This window comes from Malurus melanocephalus, unplaced genomic scaffold (assembly GCF_030028575.1).
Source record: "Malurus melanocephalus ecotype Western Australia unplaced genomic scaffold, MMel_1.1 scaffold_87, whole genome shotgun sequence".
Taxonomy (NCBI): Eukaryota; Metazoa; Chordata; class Aves; order Passeriformes; family Maluridae; genus Malurus; species Malurus melanocephalus.
In genome coordinates, this window is record NW_026623319.1 from 1,661,004 (window position 1) to 1,682,364 (window position 21,361).

Consider the following 21,361-nt stretch of genomic DNA (forward strand, 5'->3'; position numbering starts at 1 on the left):
AATGCCGAGCCTTGGCGCCCAGCAGGTGCTGGGCAGAGAGGGGAAGGGGCACGGTGGGCAAGTGGAGGTTTGTTCATCCACCCCTCCTCCCCAAATTTGACTACATTTTTCCTAGCTGATTGATTTTCTCTGTTTTCAAAGGTTTATTATTTGAAGGCTGGCCTTTATGAGAACCCTTCTGGGAGGGAACTTGTAAGGAGGGGTTTATCTGCTTCACCTCTCAAGGGCTTGCCATCATGAGAAATATGATAACACCCAACTGCATCTCTGTGAGCACAAAGAGGTTGAAATGTACCTGTTGTGTGGTTGGAGTGTAGGGGGAGAAACCCTGTGGCCTGGTTATGAATCACCCATGCCTCCAACCGTAGAACCAAGAGGCCACACAGACCTGGAGCTTTAGGGCTGGGCAAGGGGGATTAAACTGAGCCTTAGTGGTGATCTGTAACAATGGAATGAAGGGATGGCTTCTGATTGAATGAAAGGCAGGAAAATCCACACCTTGTGCTTGTGGGATGTGCAGGCCCCAGACAGTGCAGGGGCCAGGAGCTGTTGGGTGCTGCCCCTGCCAGGCTCTGTGTCTGCTTGTCCTGGATGGTGCTGTAGTTTTTGGGAATGTTCTGGTCCTTTTTGCCATCTTAGTTGCTTGTCTTGGATAAGCCTTTTGCAAGCAGACCTGGCTGTGCTGCTGACTGTGCTATATATTAATACTTGTGGAGCCACTGAGCATCCTGGTGATTCCTCATATGGAAAGGCTCTACAGCCTCTTAATTAACTTAATTTAGACATTAGTGTGTCACAGGGAACATCTCTCATGGGGAAAGTCTTTCGTTTATCACCACTTAGCCAGRGAATGTTCTATTTTTCATTTGCATGCAAAAGTTTATCATGGTGAGAGTGAAAATCAACCCTTTGCTCCCCGGCCTGAACTTTGCCTTCCTGGAAGTGTGGATGCATCGTGCAAGGAGCAGCACTCTTTGCTCTCTCTTACAGCATTCCAGTGCCAGATTTTGAGGTGGAATATCAGAATCACTGCACTGACTGCAGAAGAGCCATCTCTGCTAGCCCCAGGGAAACATTCGGCATGGCACAGTGATGTTTCCTCGTTTGGCCTTGGCTATTCTCTATGCTAGCTCTGGTCACCAAGCAGGAGGAAAAAAATGGTTTTTGGGGAGGTGGTGGGGCTAGGAGCCCTCGGAATGTCCCCTCTTTTCCCAGGAGAGGCAGAGCGTCATGGCAAGCAGGCGYTTCACAGCAGAAGCCTTGGAAGCAGGCCAAGGCTAATTAAAGCTGGCATTCACACCAGCATGCTGTGCCGTGGGTACCTGTGACAGATGGGGGCTGCTTGCCCCGGCTGCGAGGTACTGCTAGTGAATAACATGGTACCAAAATGCTTTTCAGGGGCTGATGGCTGGTTTCTGTGGCTATGTGGGGTCTGTTGGTGGGGAGCTAAAGGTATGCTGGGGCTGCCTGCAGGCAGCTGTACCTGCCCATCACTCACTGCCCATGTCCTCTCTTTATCTCACAGGTGAAGGAATGGCTGTGCTTGAACTGCCAGATGCAGCGGGCGCTGGGGATGGACATGACCACCGCTCCTCGCTCCAAGAGCCAGCAACAGCTGCACTCCCCTTCGCCTTCGCCATCCCCCTCCCAGTCCCCAGCCAAGCACCCGCCACCCCCAGCTGCAGATAAGACCCCACCAGCTCCCCGCCCCCTGCAACAAGAGCCACCCAAACCTCAGCCCACAACGCCGCAGAGGGAACCGCACGGTCAAGGACAGCCAAAACCTCAGGATGCGGCCAGGTCCTCCCCTCAGCATCAGGCCAGGTCCTCCCCACAGCATCAGGCCAGGTCCTCCCCGCAGCATCAGCAAGCCAAGCCTTCCCCCTCCGAGCAGAGAAAGACGCCGGGAGATGTGGGGGCAAAGCCTGCTGGCCCAGCCCCCGGGGCTGGAGCAGCAGAGCAGCCCCAGGAGGGGCTCACGGGGAAGCTCTTCGGCTTCGGGGCATCCCTCCTGACCCAGGCCAGYACGCTCATGTCTGTCCAGCCAGAGGCCCCTGCTCCCAGCCAGCCATCTCCTGGCAAAGTGCCTCCAAAAATTGTCTTCAGCGATGCCAGCAAAGAGGCTGGTCCCAAAGCCCCAGGGGCACAGGGCCGGGCTGCTGCCGCACCAGCGGCGAAGCCGGGCAAACCGGAGCAGGGTGTCAAGCCAAAGGAAGTGCCGAAAGCAAGGGTCTCGTGCCCCCTCTGCAAGGCGGAGATCAACGTGGGCTCCAGTGAGCCCCCCAACTACAACACCTGCACAACCTGCCGGCAGCAGGTCTGCAACATGTGTGGCTTCAACCCCACRCCTCACCTCGTGGAGGTAAGCGGGCTGCCGGGGGCGGACTTTTCTGATCCAAGGGTGCATGCTCTCTCCTTGCTTAAAATGGAGAAAAGATGGGGTACTTGCTTGCAAAGGTCTATAAAAAAGCCTTTAAAGAATTGCCAAAGACAAGCTCCTCCTGGGGAAGCTGCAGGGTTGGAGTCCACCTCTTAGCAAAGACATGGATTTCACGTGTGTACACTGATTTCATGCTGGTTTCGTGCAAGGAGCAGACCAAGGCATGGYTGTTGTTAAGGGCACCCCCAACAGTGCCCACTGCTCCCCAAAGGTGTCCAAGAGTGAGGAGACAGGAACAGGTCATGCAAGTGCCAGAATCACCAGCTAGCATCCTCCTCCTGCTGCTGTGATGGATGCTTTGGCCAGACTTGGGATGAGGCTAATGAGGGCTGTTCTGCAGCTCCTCCATTCTCAGATGGTGAGACTGCAAGAAAAATTATATAAGGGGGAGAAAGTGTCAGGGGCTCAGCAAGAGGAGCCTAGATGCAGGGCAACAGAATGGGCCAAGCATGGGGTGGATGTGGGGATGCCCAGTGTTTGGATGTGAATTCAGTGTGCATCCTGCAGCCTGCTGAGATGGAGTGCAAGGAGAGGAGAAGGGAGTTGAGATGATCTAAAGTCCACCCAGTCTCTGTTATAGTTGAGAATGTCTCTGAATTGTTGTGATGCCCACCCAGATAGTCTTCCCAAGCACCAGAAAAACACCTTAGCCAACACTAGCCACTGGTGTCTGGAGAGGAGAGTGGTGCRACTGATTCAGCTGGAGCATCCTTCTACCCCTTCCACTTTGGAAGCTGGGGAGGGAGATCTTCCAGACCCTTAGAGAAGGCCTCTGTTAAAGCCTARACCTTTATCCCCTCCTGTACAAGTGATTTGAGATTGTGACTGGAGGATGCCCAGTCTTGCTGCTGGAAGTGCTGCATCTCACAGCCAGTAAGACATGGAATTGATAACATCAGCACATGGAGAAGTTAATGGGAACTTGAAATGACCAGAAGTAGGATTGTTAATTTTGGCTCTGCTCCACGGCATATAATTACATTTTATGTCCCTAGCTCCTCCCTGCAGTTTCAATTACACCCAGTAATTTTCTGTTCTTCCTGAAGCTGCTGCTTTTGCTCGCAGTCATGTTGGCAGTGGTGGAGATGCTCTCCCGGAGTGTGTGGAGGTGCAAACCCCCCAGATGGGCACTTCCATATACAAAATGCTATTTCCAATGCCAGTGCTCTGCTCCTGCTGTTGCTCCCACCACTGCCTCCTCCCTGCCCCGAGGGTGAGAAAAGGCATCCAAGTGTTTGTTCTTTGGGTAGGGCTGAAACCCGTGTTGGCATGCCCCTGGGCAGCCATGTGTTCCCAGGCTTCAGAAAGATCATGGATTGGTGAAAAGGCTTAAATGTACTCGCTGGCACCTGGCTGCTAATTAATTAATTAGAGAATTAATTTGGGGTTGGGTTGTAGCCAGTAACGTGGTGATCTCTGCATGTACTGGGGAAAGGTGAGCTCTCCTCAGCGCTTGTCTCCAGGGTCACTAGCTGACACCTGGGATTAAATTTCAGATTTTGAAGGCTGGACTCTGCCTGGGTTTCCTCAGCTCTTGAGCAAATGCCTTCAAATACCCTTGGCAAACCCACCTTTGCATGTATGACCCTCTTAGTGTTTCTTGCTGCARCTCATATCTGCAATATCTACGAGCCTTCACATAAAGTGAAGACCCATAGCGAGGTCTTACCCAGGCTTTGAGCTATCAATGGGTTTTGTCTCCCTTTACACTGAACCTTTATCCAACTCAGCATGGTTGGGTTGGTTTATGGGTTTTATTTTTAAGARTTGAGAAAGAAATGCAACACTTGTGCTATGAATGTTTTTAACAAAAACTTTCTGAGTAAAGGAAAACACTGCAAGGTCTGTTAATGCGGCTGGGCTTTAGGTTTGCTTGATCTTCTGGGAAAATTGCTCTGTGGGCTGATCTCTTTTTGCCTGCAGCTCACATGGGCTTGTCCCAAGCCCTGAGATTCATGCAAATGCCAGAACTCACTCTTTGAAGTAGTGAGGCTTGATCCATTAATTACTTGATGAATTAGGACCTTGGCTATAAGCTGCCCTTGGAAGTTGTGTGAAAACTAATGAGGGATTTGATCCTGAGTCTGGTAAGTGCAGAGGAGCATGAACTGTGGGTGAGATGGCAGCACCCTCTGTACTTCAGCCTGGCTCCAAACAGCATCAGCCACAGGGATTGAGAGAGCATGGCCCACAGTGGCCTGGTTTTTGGAGGAAGGATAGAGTTTTGCAGGAAAATAGTGCTAAAACCATGTGTTTCCTGCAAATAAAGTATTGTCACTTCCAGAAAGCAGAAAAGGCTGTTGCCCCTATTTGCAATCCCCTAAAACTTCTGATTTCCCTGAAAAGATGTGTTATTATACCCATGGTATTTTCATTCCCATCCCACTCCTGATCTAAAGATGGAGTTGGAGGCTCTGTCCCTGCCGTCCCCTCCCACCCTCTGCAGCTGCCTGGGGAGGTATCCAAGGAGCTGCCTCCTCCCCAGCACTCTGTTCAGCCAAGTGCACTCAAACCTACCAAAACAGAAGAAAATACTAAAAGCGCTGTTTTTSTGTGGACTTGCTGGCTGAGCTGCCTAGGTGCTGAGCCACCCAAAGAAAAGGGTAACTTGTGCATCCCTCATTGTCCTTGACAGCTATAGACTGATGCTTATGCAGGTGAAGGATGCTTCCAAGAGTATCCCACTCGTGAGAAGCTGGGTAGTGCCTCTGAGCCCCGAGTTTCCACAAGATCTGCCAACAAGGATGGCTTTCACCTGGCTTGAGTCTTGGTGGGCATCATCAGAAGGTGCTGGTGAGGACTGGAAGCCTTGGGCATGTGAAGAGTTTAGAGACAAGAGTGTCATTTGGCAGTACATCCCAGGAGAAGCAAGTGGGCTGTGCTCAGGGCTCTGGAAGCCGTGGGTGATCAGCAGAGGAAGCCCAAAAATGTGCCTGACCTTCACTTCCTTTGCTTGCTTGCCGTGATACACGTTACCTAGCTTTAAATAAGTTGTTTATATGAAATACCAGGAGTACAGGTGCCTGGAGCTACCTCCCACCTCATCACACCTCCTCCAGGAGCTGGATCTGTGAGAGGTTCTCAAGCCAGAGCTGACATTTTGGGCTCTCCCAAATTCTTTACAGCTTCAGTCTGATGCCATGCAGGAAGGAAAGAGGTTTCTATTGCAACAAGACCAGGTACTGGGTCATTTTGCTGGGGATTTAGGAAATCACTTCTGTTTATGGCAGAGTTTGCTGAGGGAACAAGCAATCTGGCAAGAGCTGGCTTGCAGCGTGATTGCCCTGTGCTTGCATGATGTTCTCCCAGTAACCCCGGTTGACCCCAATTGACTCCAGGGGTTTTGTATTAAGGAACAAATGAACTATGCATGTTGTGTTACTAAATAAACATGGCAGGATGCCCCTTTGCCTAATTAACCAGCCTGAAACAGGAACGGTGACAAGTTTCAKTGCAGAACACTGCTGATTCCCAGGTGCCAGGGCTGTGGCCTCCAATGGGCACCTGACCCTCAGGAGGGTCCTCTTACTGATTTCTGGTACTCACCATACCCCATCCAGATCCTAAAACGGCTTTTTTTCCTTTTGATTTCCACACACATTGTGAAAAACATCCTTTTTTTATAGCTCTTGTGTTGTCATGGGTGGTGCTGCTGTGTTGCCCCGTCTGGTCTCACCAGTTAATGCTGTTGGGTTCCTTATTATATGCAYTATATGCATGTATAATATAGCATATGCCTATCATGAGGTGGTGAGGCACTGGAACAGGTTTCCCAGAGAAGCTRTAGACTTCCCGTCCCTGGAGATGCTCTGGGCCAGGCTGGATGGGGCTTTGAGTAATCTGCTCCAGTGGATGGTGTTGCTGCCCACAGTGGAATGAGGGGGGTGGAATGAGATGAGCTTTAAGGTCCCTTCCAGTCSAAACCATTCTGTGATTATCCTGGATGCGATATCACAAGATATCACAGGAGCAGTGTTTGCTTGAGCCCTTCGTGGAACATGTTCCCTTTCTGCTGCTCCCCTTTTACCAGCCAGCTACAAACCAGCCCATTCAGATGGATTTCTTGCAAACAGCTTGTGAATCRCTGTATCAAATACTGTCTGGAAAGCCCCAGACCTCTCTTTTCATCATGATCCAAGAGCTCCCACTGGATAAAATTGGTGCCTGAGCAGAACGGCTCCCCAGGGTGGGATGTTGCACTTCTTGGGCTCGAAATGCTGATGCTGAGGATGGGGCTGACCTGCCCTACTTGCAGAAGCAGCCGTGGCGGCTCCTGTACTCGGCTGCAGGGAGGAATGCCTGGGAAAAGGGACTTCAGTGAGATGAAAAAAGCTCTGTGAGATCAGCCTTTGTGCAGAACAGGGTTTCACTGCTGGCAGCCACAAGATAGGTTAGAGAAGGAGAGCCGAGGAAAGGTTTTGTGCCAAAATTACCTTGGTGTCGGCACATAGGTTTCAGAGAAGAGCTAAAAAGAGAGCAGGGAGGAGCGCTGGGCTCCTGCCTCACCTGCCCTCGCTGCAGGGGTGGGGGTGGCAGCCACGAGCCTGTKTTCTACTCCCGGTTTGCCGTGCCTCCCTGCCCCCTTCCCAAGGGTCCCTTCTCTCACTGGGAATGTAATTAGCTCCTAGCCAAAGAGGATTAGCCAGGTTAAGAGAGAGCCTCCAGCTCAGCACTGTCCTGGAGTGGAAATCCCAGCTCCAGTCTGGCGTCTGGGGCCATTCCCCTCTCCTTCCAGGCAGAAAAGCAGGATATATGTGCCTTAAGAAGAACCTGTGTGCTGTTCTCTGGAGCACAGGTAGTGTCTGTGCTGGGGATCCAACAGTGCTCCACCTCAGCGAGCTGCATGTCCTTCCTCCATGGGATGACCMGAAATGCTTCCCAAAGAGCCACCTGCCTGTGTGGGGTGACAGGGAGGGTGTGTTACAAGCAGGGACCAGGGCTTCAAGTTTTCAGGCATCATTTTTCCATAGGAATCCAGGTCCTCTTACTGTCCTGTTGTTCCTACCAGGCTCAAAGGGCAGCARGGACACGCTCTGCAGCTCCTGATGGAGCAGGGAGCAGCTGTTGTAAGTCATTCTTTAAAGGCTGTTTTCCCTGAAATCGGGTACCTTGCAATGACAGTTTGGCAGTGTCTCTGGAGCTCGGATGGGCGCTAGGATGGCCCAGTCCCCTTTCAGGGACAAGATAAAGAGCAAAGTGCCACTCTTGAAGGGTGGGCAGGGGGCTGGACCCTGGAGTTTTCTGCAGGAGAAGGAGGTAGCCAGAGATRCAGGCCACAGGCTGCAGCAATTGCTGGGTTTCTCCTAGATTTTTATGCAGAACTCATGATCTTAAACAATACCCAGCCCTGAGGGTATGAATATTTGGGTCAGTCACATAAACCTAAATCAAACTGAGAGCGCTGCTGCGTAGGGCAGCACGAGAGAGGAAGGTGGTTTTGCTGGCGTGAGCCCTCAAATCCTGTTAAGAGCTGGTAATTAACAGCTCACTGTGACTCAGGAGTTTCCCGTGCTGCTGAACCTGTTGTAATTAAGCTGGTTCTTGCTGCTGGGCTGGGCAGCACTGGGCTCCCCACCAGCTCCTCCTGCAGACRTGGGGCTGGAGTGGGGCTGGGGTCATTGTAACCTCACAGACAAGTCTGAATTAAGAGTGGGGTCCCACCTGGTGGGTGATGTGCAGCGTCTGTGGGTGTTCCACTCATGCAATCCGTGATTCTGGGCCAGGCCCCATTGCTGGATTTTCTGCAGAGCCCTATTAAATGTTAGCACTGTGTCTCTTGCTGGCTCTTGTCTTCTGCTGGTTGTGGTTTTGGAGCTTCTAGGACTGCTCCACAYGCTGGGCTTTGCCTCGCTGAGCCTGCTCTCAGCTTCTGGCCACTTTAAAATTATCTTAAGAATTGCTGTTCCTTTCTTTAATCAGTAAAAAGCCCAGAGCTYCAGGTTCCTTTCTTCTTTTAGCTGCAATTATATTATTAAGGGACAAATGTCAGCTGTATGTGGACCCTGCTGATTGATACTTCRGAGGTAGCCACTGCCCATGCTGCAGATTGTTTTCAATGGTTCATAAAACCAAACTAYATTTTCAGAGGGGTGACAGTGGCTGAGCAAAGTAGGGGATTTCTGCCTTCTAAATGAAGATATATTTGAAGTGAATGATGCTTTCCCRATGCTAGGCTGGTTTTCCAGAGCACATTTGCCATGCCCTAGGACTTGGAGCTGCTGCCTGTTATATTGCTGAGCTCCTGGGCTAGCAAGCTGCTGGGGCTAGCAGTGCCAAGGTGTTTCTGGAGCTCTCTTGCTGGGAAGCGAGTGGCTATGTCAGGATCAAAGCCTGAGTGCTCACCATGGCTCAGGCAGTCAAAARATTTGGGCTTACAGCAGGGAGCCCTTTGGCTTTTGGGAGGTCAGTATTGCTTCTGGGCTAGCCCATGGAGGTGCTGGAGGTGAGGTGGGCACCAGAGCAGATGTGATCCCTGAGTCTCCACTGCGGATGCCTTTCTCAACAGCCTGTAAGAGCTCTTGGAGCCACCAGCTGACTGCAGGTTCTACTTTAATCGATGATGAAACTTCATCTGTGTGGTATTGATCATGATGTTTCCTAGAAAGTGACAAGGAAAAATTTGGGGAAATGCTTTTTGCCCATATAACATGAATGTGTGTTTCATGGCAGCTCCTCTCCCCTGTTAAGCTTTGATAGTTCTTCCCAGTAAATGCTTATTTTGGTAGCTGTTGCAGATCTRCTTCTCAGGGGTGATAGTATTCTGTCTGTGAAACTTCCATGGCACAGAGTCATCCTTCAGAAAGTCACTCAAGCCATCCTGGAGCAGACAGACAGGGACTGTGACCTTGCAGCAGGGACATGGACACAGATATAAGGGACTGTCACTGCGAGGGATTGGATATTCTCACCAGTTAGGTGGCGTGAATATTAAAATTCACCATCATGGGAAGGGCCTGAGTAACTTTCCATCACCTGGCTGAGGTTTCACAGTTTGGAACAGCTCCGGGAAAGGCTGAGAGAAGATCAATAGCTGCCCTAATGCACCTTGTTAGGGACTTTYTTGACCTTGAGAAGCTTTGAAAAGAGTTACTGTTGTGCACATGAAAGGTTGAAGGCAGCAAGAACAGGCAAAGTGGAAGCACAGAGAGGAAGCAGGACAAGCTAAAGCTGCCATAGTGTTTTATGGCTAACAGAAAGGGTTTCATATATATGTATCAGAGAGCAAAAAAAAAAAAAAAAACCCAGTTCATTCACAAAATTCAGGTCAACTGGTTCCAGCACAGGGTTTTCTGCCTTTGCTGTTCAGGTCAGACCCARTAGCCATGCTGGTGGGGCAGTACTGGAGCTTTGTGTGTCGAGGAGGCCCATACCTCTCTCCTGCTTTGGGCAGTATCGCTGATGTCCACTGCAGCACCAACCCAGAGGTGTCCTCTTAGCTCCTCAGATGAGCCCCCCTCACAGCAAGCTGGTGCAGACCTCAGTGGACACCTCGCTCAGGCACACAGCTGGCATGGGGGAAAAGTGAGAGGGTTCCTGTGTCATCCTCCTAAAACTGTGCCAGGTGCAGCAGAGAGCAGGAGAAGATGGAGGAAGGCAGGGAAGAATGAGGGCAATGGTACAGAGGAGATGTGGAGCTCTCTGGGGAATGGGGACAGCCTGGACACTCATTCCTGCTTCTGCTTTGTCCTGCACTGAACAATGAGTGTCTGAGGGTGCTCAGAATCAGTCTCCAGTGCAGGGACTGGTACCCAACATCAGCAGCTTATTGCCACCTCTGGGAGAGGAGGTGCTTGGATCAGAGGGGTCTGGGTCTCACTTGGATTATGTTTGTGGTGGTCAGCTTTATGGGATGGCTCCTGGGGGTCTGGCAAGACATGGCAGCCCTGACCCCAAGTCCAGGCTGCTTGGTGGAGTGTGTGGGCTCCTGTGTCCTAGACCTCTCCCTTGCCCAAAGCAGGAGCTAATGGTGGAGGTGGTGGTAGACACTGCTCTTACCAAAACAAAAGGTTGTGTGAGGGGTTGGAATTGCAGGGAACCTTTGGAGCAGTGTGCTCTGAGGAGCACCGTGGGGACCTGGTGCCAGCAACAAAGCTGGTGGGACCACCTAAATCAGAGTCTTGGTCTGAAGCTGTRATGGGCAGACAGAGAAACAGCTCTTTTAGAGAGAGATGGCAAGAGGATTTGGCTGTTCAGCTCTTATTTCCYCCCCTGGGAGCAGGCACAGCTTATCCTGATGTGCTCACAGGCCATTATACAACCTGGATCTTTCTTCTTTCTATTTTTTTTTTTAATAACATGCCATGTTAGTGCTTTATTTGGGAACATGTTGGGACACTTAATCGAGCGTTTAATTGGCTTTGTAACAGTGGATTTCTGAGTGGGCTGAGGAGGAGGCAGCTTTAGGACTGGGCTGCAGAGGAGATGCTCAATTTTCCAGCTGCGATGGGAGCATCTCAGACTGAGTTTGCTGGTGTTGGTCTATCTTCCAAAGCACAGTAGTTTTTCCTGTTGARCCCAGGGGCATTTTGCAGTTGTATCCTACGGACTTTAGGACCTGTAAAGGTCCATGGAACAAAATGAGAGTGAGGAGAGGAGCTGYCAGTGGTGAAGCATGTGGGCACTCTGGGAAAGAATCCAGGGGAATGCTGATGATYAGGTGCGGTTGTTGGGGATGGATTTTGCTAGCTTGGGCCAGGTTCTTGTGTTGATTCCCTTCTTGCCCCTTCAAAACTGTGCTGGTAAAGTCCATGGGCAGGACAAGCCCATGTGGGCAGCCCAGCTTGGGTGCTGGAGAGCCACTGATGCTGTGCTGCTGAAGGCTTGAAGCCCAAGCCTTTATCCCCATGTGTGCTGTGTCCTTCTGCAAGGATCAGCTGGACCTGAAACACAGTTTGTGGTATCTACAACTCAACCAATGCAGGGATTCACCCTGGTTWAATAGTGTTCCACATCCCATGTAGTTCAGGATTCAGCCCTTGCTGTGTGCTGGGATGCCCTGTTTTCCCAGCTGTGCATGTGCTGGGGTGAGCCATGCAAGGTGAGGACTAAGATCCCATCTTCCAAGGAGTACATTGGGTACTGCAGAAAACACTGCTGGGCAAGGGAAGACATATTTCTTTATGCAGTAAGAAATGGTATTATCAAATGGTTACAAATGACTGTTCAGGAGGTTGCCAGCTGGGTGTTCTTGTTCCTCCTCTGTTAAATCACAGAATCATCATAGAATCACAGAATGGTTTGGATGGGAAGGGATCTTAAAGCTCACCTGGTTCCAATCCGCCTGCCATAAGCAGGGACGCTGACCAGGGATTATGAGGTTGCTGGTGGGGCTTTGMTGGAGGGACAAAGCCTATCCCATCAGGTGGCACTGCCAGGAGATGTGGGATGGGGAACTGAGCCCTCACCACACTCCCTCTCCTCGAGTCTCCCTGCTATGCAGCGTAAACTCTGTTCTCCCGTGAAACAAAAGCTTCCTCTGTGGTGGAGAGGGAGGCCTTGTATAATTAATGTTGCCGGGGGAATGGGGGTTCTGCAGTGCTGCAGTGCCCGGGACTCACCCGCGCTCCGGTGCGGCGTTCCCTGCACACAGCCATCCTCTGCCGGGCTGTGCGGGCAGCAGTGACAGCCAGCACTGCGAGCCAGGGCACTTCAGACTCTTTTTTCAAAGCACAAAACCTCACAGCATGTGAAAAGGCAGAAAGCTGAATGGACCGGGGAGGTGCACTAAGGAGCTGCTTCCTCCTCCTGGCCTGGTAACTGGGCTGATGAGCTGGAGAAGGTGGATGGCACCAGCCTGAAGCAAAAATAAACACCAAAGTGAAATAGAAAATGAAAGCAAGCTCATTCTTTGAAGCACACAGAGGCTCTGAGCCTGGGAAGGTCTCTGGATGGATATTTTGAGCAATGTTCCATTCTTACATTACCCAGGCTGGCTTTCAGTCTTGGTGGAGCTATTAGTGTGGCCTGTGGCCACCTCACAGCCACCTTTCCAATGATTTTTCTGTCACAGGGGTYAGGGACTGAGTGAAAACATGTGATTGAATGTCGTTTGGTTGACATTTGCTGTGTAAGTTGAGAGGAAAATGTTTCACAAGGACAGTTTGTCTTCTGCAGATGTGAGACCCTCACAGAAGGTGGGTCTCCATATGGCACCCCAGGGAAGGGGGTGGGTGGCAAAGCCCCAGATGCTAAAAACAGGTTTATTTTTATTGTTTGTTTATGCTCATTTTCTATTCTCCCAGAGGAAATTCTTGCATGGCTTCTGGGGACCCACATCCTGGCATGAGGAGGAGTTGGGTACCAAACCTTTACAGGCACTTTAACCCCCTCCAGGGAGTTCATCTGTCTCTTATCTGCTTAAAAGCCTTGTCACAGGACCTTGTGAACCCAGGCTTCCTCCATCTCTGTTTCCTCCACAGAGCAGAAGASGGAATGATATGTCCTTCCATTTTCCAATCTCTGTTCATTTCCTGGCCCTCAGTCAACCCATTCAGCACAGATCACCATCCCTGCCCCTGTCCTTTAATCCAAAACAGCTTCATTTTCCTACATGTCCATATTTTTTGTGCCCTGCTCCATAGGGCAGACAGAAGCCATGCCACAGCTTCCTTGGTGCTGAGACAGGATTCCTTAAAAACCCCGATGCTTCCACTGTCTCATTCTTCATTTAAGGCTGTAAACTAGCTCCTTTCCAACGATTGGGAGCGTAGGAGGGATTAGCCAGGAGGTGCCTTTATTAACGTAAGTGATTGTAATTGTAAGCCAGGGCATTAACAGAGATGCTTATGCTTGATCCAGCAATGATTGCATTCTTTTCCATCTTCGATTTTTATCCCTTTCCTACTCCTGTGAACAAGTGGAAAGGCTTTTCCAGAGCTTGGGCTTCTGCTTTTCCTTCCCTTGTGTGTTCACCCTGCAATATTTAGAAGCCCCAGGGGATAAAATGCTCCATCAAATGCGCAATCATTCCCTGAGAAAATGGGGAGTTTTTAGGAAATGTCCCTTGAGAAGCTGACAGAGCTAAGGAGGGTGCCAGAGGCTGAGCTGGCGAGGGCTCCAGTGCCTCTGGAGRCTTGCCTGCTTCCTAAGGACATTGATTGCTTCGACACAAACTGCATTTCTCTCTGCTGTGAGGATGGTGAGGCTCTGGCACAGATTGTCCAGAGAAGCTGTGGATGCCCTGTCCCTGGAAGCRTTCAAGATAGGTTGGATGGGACATGGAGTAATGGAAGGTGTCCCTGCCCTCAGCAGGGGGGTGGAACTGGATGATSTTGAAGGTCCCTTCTGACCCAAACTGTTCTGGGATTCTATGATCTCCCAGAGGGAATCACAGTGTCTGCTTGGGACTAATCACTTCCAGCATCAGGGGTGAGGATAGGCAGTTCCACCTGCAAGTGGGTGCTTCGCCACCAAATTAATTTTAATTTAAAATTCCCCAAATTTTAAAGGCAGACCTGGCCAGACATAAGAAAATGGACAAGAAATGGGTCACAAAACAAAGTTTAAAGAGGGAGTGTAGCTGTGGCTTTGCCATACCCTCAGGAGACTGAGCAAGAGCTCAYGTGCCTGCCCTCTGGCAAAAGGACATCCAAAATTATTTACTTTGTACTTTGCCAAGAGTTTCTAAATATGTTGCCGGAAATGGCACCTACAGAAGTGAGATCTTCTAGGCAGTACACAAAATGAGCTGTTATAAGTAAGCAGCTTATTAACAGGAATGCTGGCACCTTCTCTTTGGAGAAAAAAAAATCCTCCTTTTGGGTTGTTAAGTTGTTGTTTGCAAACTGAATGGAGGTTGTTTTATAGTCCTGGTGCTGTCACAGCTGAACACAGGTGCGCTGTGAGCAGCAGGGAGCTGGAATTTCTGGCRAGGGCAATGCCAGGAATCCAGGAATTAAATGTGCCCCCAGCCCGAAAATAGCAGCTTGGGAAGTTYGGTCAGGGAAGCCTCCTGCACCAACAGAAGAGAATATTGAACCTTTTCTTAAAAATTGCTTCAATTCTTTGTGTGGCAGAATGGAATTTGTGGGCGTGGGGGGTGAGCAGAGGCGTACCCCAGTGCTGGACCTGCTGCACAGCTGAAATGCATTTCCCTTCTGAGGCTGTTCCTAGAGCTGATTTTAAAGCTGTTTAGGTGCTCCTGGAAACAATTCMCCAACAAAGCAAATCATTTCAGCTAATTAAGAACCTGATGAGAAAGCCCCAGGTAATACTTCACAACTTAAGCAACTTTCTGAGACATTTGGAAGAGAAACAATATGAAGGGTGTAGCTGCTGTAGTTATGTTTTGTGTTGGAGGGCAAAGTGGAGGCACTGAGATCTGAGAAAGATGACTGTAGTTGCTACTGTGCTTTATGCTGCTGATCGTGATGGCTGTGGAACCAGGTGAAGGGGATAGGAGGAAGCTGGGATGTCATGGCTCTTGTCCCACATGCATAGTGTCTCTGAGCATCGTGGTGGCTGTGCTGCTTCAGCCTCTGGGGTGCAAGGAGGCACAGGGTAGCTGTGAGTAAAACCCTCTTCCCCAACACTCTCCAGTCCAAGCTCAGTGCTAGACCAGTCCCTGTGTGCTACTGTCATGGTCCCCTGCTCTGCAGAGGCTCAGGGAGGCTGAAAAMCCAGGGTGCTCTGCAGAGCATCCTCTGTGTTTCAGGCAGGGAAGATCCAGCCCTGAGAGATGTTCAGGCTTAGTCATGCAGAAATCCATGGTGACACTGGGGAAGGGAACAGTCCCAGCTTCCCCCAGCCCCGCAGGCAGGAGCCGGTGGAGCCCAAGCACCCTCTCACCAGGGCTGGAAGCCTCTGCAACGGCTCTGCCTCCTTTGCTGAGGATTATTTCAGCTCTGTTTCTGCCTCACTGAGGCCATGCTGAGCCAGCGCCAGCTGTCCCTGTCTGTGCCAAASAGTATTTGGGAACCAGGGCAGGCTTTTCCCTGTCTCTCCTCTCCATGGCTATAGGTCCCCCACCAGTGAACCCTTGAGCTGCCTTAAAGCTCATTCTGGCTACAACCATCAAAATGCACCAGACCCCCTCAGCAGAGCATGGGGCTTTATTTCCAAAGCGTTTTCTTCACTTGCTGCTTTGCCTCCTCATCTTCCCACTGCCATCTGCTCTGCCTGCTAAAATAAGGCAGCGTGCTGSGGGTGAGCGGTGCTGTGCTCAGAGAGCCTCTGCTCTGCCCAGGCTGCTCGGCACAGGGACCCTCTGCTGGGCATGCTGTGGCTTCCAGGAATGTGAGGGGAGGGTTTGTCTCCCCCTGCCACCTCCCGTTTCAGGTTTATCTCTCCAAGCTGATGGAGAAAGTGGGACCCACCCAGCACAGTGCCTTGCAAGGGATTTGGCTTCTGATCCTAGAGATGCACGTCTCCCACCAGGGGCAGATGGTGCTTTGCTGAGACTGGATGCCCAAATTTTAGAGAGTTAAGTGAAATAAACCCTACATTAGGAGACCTTATGTCTGTGGAGAACAGCCCAGGTCCTTCATGCTCCTCTTATCCCTTGATGCCCTCTGCCGTGCTTTCCTCATGAAGGAGTTACAGTAAAGAAATAGATATAGAACCACCTCCACCACCCTTTTGCCTGGAAGGATGAAAGCCTCAGAGGATGATATTCTGGGGGCTTTTTGCACCAAAAAACAGTGAATACCCAGGACAGGGTAGGATGGGAATCCCTCTGTACCCTGACAYAGGGCAGAGCATGGTCCTTCATCTGCTTGGGCATTTCTCACAATACAAAACTAACAAGAAAGGTGAGATTGGGAGGTGGGGAGATGTTTTGCACAGTTGGCCCAGCGACCTCATTGCCATGGGATACTGGAAGAGAATACAACACACTGGAACACAAGGGGACAATTTGGGGCAATTGGAGACACCTTTGGGGGTGAAAACGGACTTTCTTAATTTAGAAATCTGTTTTGGGATCTTCAGATGGTATCACTGAATGCTTTGTATTTTCTGATGCCACAGCTAGAAGCCTAGGCCATTATTTGTGTCATGATTGGGAGATAAATAGCAGTCTCTGAGCTCTGACACGAAGGGCTGTTTTAGGACTTTTTTTTGGTTAGCATATTTTTAATTGCTTGGAGCTCAAAGAGCACCTGGTTCCCAAGCCTGTTGAAGCACAAAGCATTGATTTCAGAGAACAAATATTCTAAAATAAAAAGAAGGCAACCCTAGTTTGACAAAGAAATGARGTATTTGGCTTGGGAATAACCCCACAAAGTGTGGATGTGGGTGTGAGGACAGGACCTCATGGCTCTGCAGCTGTGGGGTCTGTCCGAGCCAGGGCAGGGTCCAGGCGTGGAGCTGGATCCTCAGGATTCACATGGCTGAGTGAGCTCCCACTGACTGCTGGGAACAAACACCCCCACTCAGGTCTGTGAAGGAGTTGTGAAATTCCCCTCTTTACATAATTTCCTGATTTTGTCGGAACTGTTAAGTATGACCAACAGTCATCTGTTTGCCGAGAGCAAATAGGACATGAGAAGAGGAGCAAACTAGAGCTAGGCAGAAGTATTTTTAACGAATCTGGGTTTTTCTTCACATTGGAAGTCAGGGGAGTGTTGCCAGCCTTCAGAGGAGCAGGTTCCTGCAGTAGCCCTGAACTGCTTTAAAATGGAGCTTCTTAAATTACTTAAAGGGTTTATATGAGGTGGTTCCTCCTGTGGCTTCAGGAGCCACAAAGTCCTACAGGCATCTGTCTGTGTGCAGAAAGGGCAGCTGGGGAAGGAAATGCCTTCACAGATCATATTAAATATGTAATTCATATGATTTTCTAATTTTTTTAAGCAACCATTTTATGTGGACTTCACTATTTCATTTCCTTTTGGCTTCTCACCTTCATTCTTGCTGCATTTACTCTTGAGATGGAAAATCTCAGCTCTTCCACCCCAGCATCTGTGGCCAGTTTGTACCTCCTGGCTGCAGAGAGACAGGACACTGCTGGTGGGAGCATCCATCCAGGTCAGGGTCACCATCAAATCACMACATGCCAGCAGGGGGGCTATCAGTTATTCCTAACAGAAGTTTAAGTTGAAATAAGATGGTTTTCAAAGGAATCTTTGAAATAAGTTTAAAATAAGTTCTAAAGATGATGAAAATGTATTGGCCTCAGAAAGACATATTATCTCTCTGTAGGCAGCTCATGATTCCCGACTCCATCAAAATGCCCAAAATGTGGGCTGTAAGGAGTCAGGAAACACTCAAGATGAGGACAGATGGTGAGGAGGGGGGATGTGTTCCTGGGGAGGATGGCTGGGAACTGTACCCAAGCAGGTGGGAAATGCTGGCCGTGCCACTCCAGCTCTGCCGTGGGCAACAGGTGAGGGGATGGGAGAGGGTGCAAGGCATGAGTGTGGAAAGATGCTGCTGTGTATAATTTGGGAAGTAAAATGGCTCATCCATCTCTGTTGTAACAACTAATGTTTCTAGAACGTTTCCCAGCCTTTTACTGTAATAGTTTATTGACCTGCACAGCAGCATGAAAGATTATGGGAGTTAATTTTTCAAGCTTATCACTTGATTTATTCCATAAAGGTAGTTCATTTAATTAAAATATTTCTGCTGCTGGAATTAGAACTCACAGCCTTGAAGCCTGGAGCAGGGTGTGTGGGCTTTTTTTAAGCAGTGGTCATTTAATGTGGTCAAGCATTGCCCACAGAAACCAAAGCATCCTGTCCTCTAGGAACACATGCATTTCAGGGCAAAAATCATGGATGCAGCTGTCTCCTCCAGTGGTGCTTATACTCCCCATGGAAGGACTATGAGAAGAGGGATTGTTGGGTTTCAGCACTAGAGTCTTCAGTACCCTCAGCCACCTCCATATGGGGGTTTTGGTCACCACCATAAGGTTGATAGACACTTGGGAAAATATAAGAAAATATAGCTATTTTTAAAGCTTGGAAAGCTTTATGTGCAGGTACTGTAGGACACTGGTTTGTGATGTCCTCAGCTGCCAAGCCATACCACTGATGGCTTTTCAACATGCTTTGAAAATGATCCCTCGGGATCATGAAAGAGGTTCAAACCCCATTTGCTGCTGCTGGACTGCTTTGGCGTGAGGGAACAGGGGAGTGAGTTTTGGGGAGGAAGCTGAAGCTCCCAGAGAYGCTGCTTTTCTTCTGGTTTGGAAATGAGTGGCTGATAGACACTTAGGGCTCTCTGCTATTTAAAAGAGAGCAATCAGACAGCTTGAATCTGCTTTTATCAGATGCAGCAAATCACTAGTTGGATGGCTGGATATTTTAGTCAACACTAGTGCCTATGAAAAAAGGAGGTTTTGGTTAAATAAGACTCCTCTGATAAACTTAGCTTTTTTTGGATTTTCTTCCATTCTGTTGGAAAAACACATAGAATAGTGTATTTGTTTTCTGCAGAGTTGGCCAAGTTTCCCTTAGCAGGCATTATTTTTGCAGCAAACTTGAAATCCTCCGCGTGCAGGTTCAAATGGTTCCTGAGGAGACACAGTTACTGCATCAAACATGTGCATGAAATAGCGTCGTGGCCACGAGGAACACCTTGCACCTACACCACACTTGCTCCAGTGGGACTGGGGRTCTGTGGTGACCAGATGCAGGCTCTGCTGAACCTGCTGTGCATCTCCTGGGCATTATTGTGGGATTATTATCATGCAGCTGGTGTTGGAGATGCTCCTGCTGCTGCTAACCTTGGCTGAGAAATACATCCTGATAATGGGGGCTGTTAAAGATAAGGCTGGTTGGCAGGCTGATAAATCTTGTTAAGGAGTACCCGATCATGGAGTAAATTACAATGCGTGGCCAGATCGATTCAGACAAAAATGAACAATATATTACTTCTTTATCAGTTGGGGAGAGTAGGCTTTTGGCTCAGTGCTAGTGGGTTTGGATGCTGAATGGGGAGCTGTGCAGGATGGTACTGGAGCTTGCTGGAAGATGCTGTATCTCTGTGGGTGCATCCCTGACAGTGCTTGAACAGGAACCAAGCATGGTCCTTGGGGAGGATGCACTGGGAACAACTTGTCTGTGTCAGTGAGAAGGAACATGGTGGAGGGCAGGAGCCACATTCCTCTCTTCTACATGGTTAGATGATGGTCATCACAGTCTGGTCTGCAGTGACTGTAAATRATCCAGACAGTTCTATAAACATCACATTGGAGCAAAATGGGAAAATTGGAGCTTGCCGTCCTTGGGACAGCCATAGCTAATCTGTGAAAACCAGACCAAACCCTCTGCTGCTTTAATACYGTTGGCTAGATTTTATTGTGAACAGAAAATCTTCTTAATTCTTCATCCATTTGGATCCAGTCTCTCGGAACTGAGCTGGTAGTTAATTTAGTTCTTTCTCTGAGATGAAACAGAGAGGAATAGTAAGGCTCAGTGAAAAGGAAAATGAAAAGAGCTTTCAACATCAGATTTGCTCTCTTGTTCCTCCTATTTTCCTTTTTCCTAAATACTCAGTGCATGCTCATGTGTCACCTCCCATCATTGCACCTGCAGGTGTCCAGCCAGGACATGACATTTCTCCCACTTCTGTGGAAAGATGCTCCATCTTGAGTCCGTCCTAGGCCAGGGGCAGTTTTAGCTCCCTCTGCTCACTGCAGGAGACATCAGGTAATGGTTCAAGGTAGCAGATGTGTGGTSATAGCCAATGGCCAAGCAAAAACAGGAGCACATCCAGATTGGAAATAACAACAGAGATAAATGARTGTCAATGCTGCTGCCCAGCAGCAAGGGTGAARTATGAAATCTGTGAAATCTGGACCRAAGTGCTGAGGGGTGACSGGGTGCAGATGGGAGTGGCTGATAGTAACAGAGAGGATGGCCCATTGGAGGAGGTTGGGGGGTGGCCTCCATGTCTTATCCCCTCACTATCTCCAGGCAAACCCACTCACATTCATCTCCACCACCCCTGCCCTGCTGGGAGCTGGCATCTCTGCTTCCTGTTCCCAAAGACAGCTGGTTTRTTGCTGGATGTCTGTGTTAGTGCAGAAACATGGCAGCAACTGCTGCTCGGGAGGCCGTTCCCAGGGCAATGGATGCTCACCTGCAGCCTTGGGAATTGGTCCCGTGGCTTTTAGACAAGCCAAAAGCATCAAAGTGCTCTCCTCAATATCCTACTGATTTTTAATTTTTTTTTTTAATCTAATGAACTGGAAGGAAATATGTTGAGTGGGGAGGGATGTCTATATATATTCTGCAAAAGCACACGGTTTCCAAATTTTGGACAGCTGTGTACCTTTTTTTAGCAGCCCCTTCACACAGCCCACACAGCACCCAGGCTCTCRCCATCGGCTCGTTTGGAAATACACTTCCTTGATTGCAAAATAGTTTAAATCCTTTGACTTGGWAACATTCTTGCTGTTCAAAAAGGATTTTTTTAAAAGTTCCAAAAATACAGAAGGTACTTCCTGGCACAGCAGCTGCCCTAATTTTGGAAGGAATGGAAGATGGGCAGGGATGAGCAGGGGCAGCCTGGCTCGTGGCTACAGCCACACAGGGATGCAGGTGATGAGATGCTTCCAAGGTGGGAGCTGCTGGCTGTGGGAGCTTCAGCTGGATGCCAGAGCCAGGGGTTTATTCTGGGGTCCCAGCCAGACCACCCAAATAATTGTCCARCTGGCCTCTTGGCATTTGGGTCAGTCAAGGTGAGCTGCTTTCCCAACACYGTGGAATAAGATTTTTGGTGTCCAACAGTGAAATAGCAATATCAAAAAGTAGTCTGAGCTTGACTAACACCATAGTTCCTGATAACATGGAAAAGTTGGTAGCACTTTCCTCAGCTTCTGTCATGCCAAATTTGAGAAGGACCCTTGCTGGGAGCCATGGGACAGCCCAGGAGACAGCAGAGCAGGGTACCTGTCCACAGGTCAGCACCTCAAAAAATCCATCMATTTACTGCCAACTTGGGCAGCGGTGCTGGGGAAGGGTCTGGAGCATAAGTCCT

The 21,361-nt window shown here is 49.5% G+C and overlaps 1 protein-coding gene across 1 annotated transcript in view; it reads left to right on the forward strand.

Annotated features, from left to right (window-relative positions):
- The window catches only part of BSN (bassoon presynaptic cytomatrix protein), an 87,027-nt gene that overhangs the window by 44,104 nt on the left and 21,562 nt on the right, over positions 1–21,361 (forward strand). Inside the window, exon 3 of the mRNA XM_057367976.1 lies at positions 1,526–2,362. Within this exon, the coding sequence (XP_057223959.1) occupies positions 1,526–2,362 (837 nt within the window). The remainder of the gene's footprint in view (positions 1–1,525; positions 2,363–21,361) is intronic.